At 36.1% G+C, this 6,000-nt stretch overlaps 1 protein-coding gene across 1 annotated transcript; it reads right to left on the minus strand.

Annotated features, from left to right (window-relative positions):
* Positions 1–1,267: 1,267 nt before the first annotated feature.
* Positions 1,268–2,954, minus strand: LOC125213019 (cyclin-dependent kinase inhibitor 4-like). The gene is made up of 3 exons (XM_048113363.1): positions 2,506–2,954; positions 1,746–1,937; positions 1,268–1,667 (listed from the first exon to the last, which is right to left on the minus strand). The coding sequence occupies exons 1-3, from the start codon at positions 2,847–2,849 to the stop codon at positions 1,544–1,546; spliced, it is 660 nt and encodes a 219-aa protein (XP_047969320.1). The 5' UTR covers positions 2,850–2,954; the 3' UTR covers positions 1,268–1,543.
* Between the last annotated feature and the right edge of the window lie 3,046 nt (positions 2,955–6,000).

Consider the following 6,000-nt stretch of genomic DNA (forward strand, 5'->3'; position numbering starts at 1 on the left):
GACGGAGGGAGTATACATTAGTTGTATAATAAAATGTAAGTGAAATGACTTAGTAAATGTAATCCATACTTATCATTTATGGTAAAATGTGGAAATGAACAATAAATGAGAGATAGGTGACAATGACAAAAATAGACATAAAGTAGAGGGCAAGGAGAGTACTATACTCCCTTCGTCCTCTCAAGATATTCACATTCTTGAGTGACACGAGATTGTAGGAGGAGTTGTTAGATAGAGTAAGTAGAGAAAAAAAAAAGATAGTTGAATATTTTAATGAGTAGAAATGAGAGGGATATTTATTTTCAAATATAAAAAGTGGACATCTTAAATAGGACAAACTAAAAAAAAAATTCACATCTTGAACGGGAGAATTATTAATCAATATATAAAATATTTTCTTATATTTTTAGTTATAACTGACCGTTTATCAATTCCGATTATAACCGAGAATTACTGAAAAGAGTGATGATAAACAACCAAATTTTGTACAACCAAAATAAGATAATATTAATAATTTGATGTATTATTATTTATATATTAAAACCATAAATATAGTAAATGGATAAGTTAAAAAGACTTATTAGCCTTTAACTTCATTTTTTATTTTTATATTTGAATTTTCTTTTTATTATTTTTAAAATTTGAATTAAAGTATGCATTAAATGAAATTAGTGGTTCCAAAAAATGAAAAAATTATACATAAATTATAAATATGTGACCACGATATTATACCCTTTCCATATACTATATATGCATCCATATATTTTAATTAAATACATAAATCTATTTTTTTTTCAAATAAACTAGTTTTTGGTTATACAAAATTTGGTCACATAGATTTATTGTACTGAAAAATAGTTTGGTAAAAAATCACATGGGAATAATTTGCCACAAAATTAGTGAAGTCAGTGCCCTGTAAATCTGTAATCATGAATATGTGGATTACTTTTTAGGGAAAAAACCAAAAATGTCATTTAAGTGCTGCACAGCAATTCACATGGGAACCATAAACCGTACGTACATACGTCGACAGAAACAAAATTTTCAGCGATTCCATAAAATAAAACAGAGCACAATAATTGTTGCTTCACGCAAATTCATATTTGGTCACAAGAGCCTGTAAGGCTAAAACCCTCAATTACATTTTTAACAATTTAAACACCAATTCTCTACTGAATTCATCTTATGCTTCAGTTAAACACAGCAATTTAAAGAAATAATCTATGCCCTCAAGTTTGTGGCTCAAATGCAATTATATGCCCTGATATCTGATAAAAGGCAGAGGTATATTCGACGTTTATGTCCCGGCCGACTGGTCGGTTATCACCAAGACAATGACATCCAAGCCAGCACTTGGGAGAAGGTTCTTACAAGAGATCTCAATTCTCAACACCAAAGTTAATAAGATAATGAACAGTTAGTTCCTAAGTAAGTAACTTTGACTGGAATGGAACTTTATCAGAGTCTAATGTTACATTCTGTGCTGATTCTAATACTACTAAAAAAGGCCTTACTATTGCAGGAGTGAGTGGCTTATAGCACATTATACCCCTTCTTTTTTTAAGTTACAGCGCCTAAAATCACAACCAACTCTGCCCATGCCATCACTCTTTACCCATTCATAACGTCCGGGGAGGGGCAAATCGTTAACAATGTCAAAATTATACCTGCACCGTTTAGAAACAAGGATGATATCACAAATAATTTATACTCAAGAAACAACTTCAGCTCAAACAAGCACATACTTTTCGATGAAAAGGCGATCGTGGGGCTGCTCTGCATTGGAAAAAAATTCATCCATCTCGCGAGGTGTGGGGATATTTCTTGGGGACTTTTGATTGGAGACATTGGGACTTAGCTGCTTTGTTGAAGACCCGTGTGCTGTGATACTGCCAGCAGCTCCGATCATACTACAAGGGGTGCTTTCTCTGGTGCCCCTGCACAACAACCCATTTAATTAACATGTGTTTTCTTCACATTAATATAAATATACTATTTTCTTTCTCTACTTAACACACAAAGCAACATCTCCTACAATCTCGTGCCATTACCCAATGTGTCCATCTATTATTGGGCGGAGGGAGTATATGAAAAGCGCATGAAGTAAATTTCATCAAAATAGATAAACACTCAGTTGTGTAGTGCTACAGTGAGAAGTAAATTTCATCAAAATCAGATCAATTAATATAGTTTTAGAAGCCAAATGAATAAATTACTCTATATTTAAAGCGAAGCAGCATCAGAAACCATCGCCTTCTAAATCGATTGTTAGTCGAAAGAGGGCAAACCAAAAAAACACATAACCCCATTTAATCAGAAATACAGCCGCCGTTAAAATGGAGGCGGCAAAAGAGAATTTTTTTGACTTGTAGATGAGGATTAAATTTATAAAATGATGTCAACCGAATTCATCACAATTCTTAAAAGCATCGTTCTCCATTTCTAGGAAACAAAACATAAAATTGGAAAATAAATGAGGAAAAATACTTCAAAGGGTCATAATACCTTTGTCTAGGTTCCGTATCCAAATCGTTTTCGCCAAAAGATGCCTCAATTTCCAAAGCCGCCATTTGAGAAGCTTCATTCCCAACTTCGTTGGCGGGCTCAATTTGGGGGTTTTGATTATGTGCAGAAACGAGGCACTGTTTAGGAGGAGGCGGTATTTTGTGGGAATTGTGGAGGTATTGGTGGAGGAGAGGCGGCTTCTGGAGGCGGCGGGAGCGGAGCTGGAGAAAATCGGAGGCGGAGGAATTGAGGGCTAGGGTTCTGGCGCGGGTACGGACGCCAAGGGGTGAGTGAGAGACGTCTATGTTTTTGGTTCTGGCGCGGGTACGCATGTATTTCCCCATAATCAATGGTACGAAGCTACGGGTGATTTCACATGCGTGTGTGACAGAGTGAGGGAAAGAGGTGAAGAAAGAAGATTTTGAGCGGGGTATTGATAAAGGAGGTGGGGTCTGTAATCCACTTTTTATATATTCCACATTTCTCATCATTTTCATGTATTTCACCTTTCATCTTTTTCTTCTATTTTCCCTGGACATGCTCCTCTCAAAAATATTTTACCATCGCAATAGTGGACAAGCTTAAGCTACAAATACATGGTTTTTTTCCTTTCATTTTTATATTTTAATTTAGATTTTACCACCACAATAGTAGAAAAATGGAGAAAAAATAGTGTATCTATAAAAAAAATTAGAAAACAAAAAAAAATCAAAAATGCACAAGGGCCGCAGCTCACGGCCCTCCGCAATAGGGGGCCGCGCCCAAGGGCCCCGGCTGGGCCAAGTACTCGGCTCTCCCTTGGGCACACCCCCTCCCCCCCGCCGCGCCTCTCATTGCCTCCAGCGGTAGAGGGCCGCGCCCGAGCCACCTCCGGGCCAGGAGCCGCAGCCCCCTTATTGTGTGGACGCTCTCATCCCTCAGTTCATAAAAATTAGTCTCATTTATAGATGACACAAATTTTAATAAGAAATGGTAAAGTTAGAAGGAAAGAAAAAAAGTAAATAAAATAAAAGATATAAAAAGAAAAGGTAGTTTATGAGAAAAAATGGGTAAAATATGAAAGATAAACTTTCTATTTCTAGAAATGGGGCTAGTTTTTGTGGAAATCCCAAAATGACAAAATGAGACTATTTTTCATGAACGAAGAGAGTATTAGGATATCCAGTGTATTTATAAACCACGCCTCGGTCGTAACTCTCCGCTACATCATCATTTCTCTTACTTTTTATGGGTTAAGAGCATTCACTGAAAGAGCCCTCTTTTTTTATTATTTACACGCCAGCATTTTATCTCACATAACATACTTATTCTTAAGGGTCTATCTCCATGCATTGGAACGGAGCGGATCTCCTAATCCACATTCCCTACTCCAATCCTAATACACTCTCACAACTTAATAAAATAATACTACCACCACTTGACCGTCACTTATATATTATAACACCACTTGACCATCACTTATATATTATAACATTATTCTATTAAGTTGTGAGTGTGTATTAGAGTTGAAGTAGGGAATGTGGATTAGGAGATCCGCTCCGGCATTGGAACGGCCTATCAAGGGTCTATCCCACTTTTCATTTCATTTCCACATCATCAATATTTGGATATTTTAATTTTAATTGTTTCACTAAAATAAAAATGCAATAAGATGGTAAATAAGAATAAATTCAAGACAAATACTTTATAGAAAACATACTTTAAAAAAATCGATGAATAGACCTATCTCCGAGCAAAAAAAAACTTTCTTTAAGTGTAAAACTAATTGTTCCACATCGAAATCACAAAGAAACTAGGAGTTGAAAATATATCTATAAAACTACCATTTATCCCACATCGAAGTCACAATGAAAGTTGGAATTGAAAACCTATCTATATACTCCCTCCGTCCCACTTAAAATGAAACATTTGGGAATCGGATTATATGTAGTGTTGTTTTGTGAGTTGATGAGGAGAGAGTAAAGTAAGAGAGATGAAAAAGTAGAGATAGAGTTGTTTCCATTTTAGAAAACGTTTCATTTTTAATGGGACAAACAAAAAAGGAAAACGTTTCATTTTTAATGGGACAGAGGGAGTATAATTTACTCAAGCAATGCAAAACTTGCTCATCTAGTGTGAAGGATTATATTCTACAAGAATTATATTCTACAAAATAAATCTTTCACTAATTCACGGATCGTCTTTTAGTATGGATAATTGTGAAATTATAGTTTTTTATTTTAATTTTAAAAATGATTTTTTTAATTAAAAATTGAATTTTTATAATTAAAAATCAATTTTTTTATATATACTCCCTCCGTCCCACAAAAGATGTCACACTTGTGGGACGGCACGGGATTTTAGGAGGTTTTGTTTCGTGTGTTAAATGGAGAGAGAAAATATAATTTTTATATTCATGTGAAAAGAACTTTTTCCAAAAAGGGAAATGTGACATCTTTTGTAGGACGGAGGGAGTATTTTTTTATCGTTCGTCGTTCGCCGTCCGTGCTCCTGCAGTGGACGGACGAGGAGACAGATGACGGTCGAGCGACCCTTCGTCCGCGACCGAACTTTCGATAGTGCCGCTAGTCCACGAGATCGTCCGCTGACCTACAATTGTCGGACGACCACAGATGATGGCGTGGACAATCATCCAGACGAAAAAAGAACCTACTGTGGATGCTCTTAAAACCTTGTACTCCACAGCATGCCCTTCCCCAGACCACAAATATTAAATGGCAATATACGATTAAAATTACAAGGAGGAAAACATTAAAATTTAAAATAATAAAAAACAATACACTAAACATAATAATTAATGCCTGAAAAAGTTGGTGCATGTCCAAAATTCTTCAATTAGATCAAATTGGAGGCGACCGAGAACATATTTTTTTGGTGTAATGTGAGATTTTTGGAGGAATGAAGGAAATGTAGAATTGTTGGTGAAATGAATTAGATTTGGAGTACTGATATAAATTACTCCTTTCGTCTCACGAGAATATGCACTTTTGGTTGAGTACAAATTTTAATGCACAATTGGTAATGTAAGCCAGAAGTAGAATGAAAAAGTAATTAAGGTATTATTAGTGGAGAATGGGTCCAACCTTATTAGACAGAAAAAAAGTTTTCAAATTTAGAAAGTGTATATAATTGTGGGACTGACTAAAAAAGAAAATGATGCATATTCTTGTGGGACGGAGGGAGTAAAAAATAAAAAAAATTGGGTTGCAGCACGACCTCGGGCCGGCGTCACCCCAACCACGCCACCACACCTGTCCCTCTGGCACGCCTCACCTCCAACCATGGCCTCCCATTTTTCACCGCGAATGGGGCGCGACATCCACAAATCCTTTTGGGTCGTGGATGCTCTTATAACCTAGGCATCTCCTTAAACTAGGACACTCGTCTCCTTAAACTAGGACTCTCGCCACATCATAATTCTCCTCCATTTCTATGCCAATTCATAATTCATCAAATGAACGCTCTCTCTTCATGTCCTCTTTCAATGTTTTTTGG

Source organism: Salvia hispanica, chromosome 1 (genome assembly GCF_023119035.1).
Source record: "Salvia hispanica cultivar TCC Black 2014 chromosome 1, UniMelb_Shisp_WGS_1.0, whole genome shotgun sequence".
Taxonomy (NCBI): Eukaryota; Viridiplantae; Streptophyta; class Magnoliopsida; order Lamiales; family Lamiaceae; genus Salvia; species Salvia hispanica.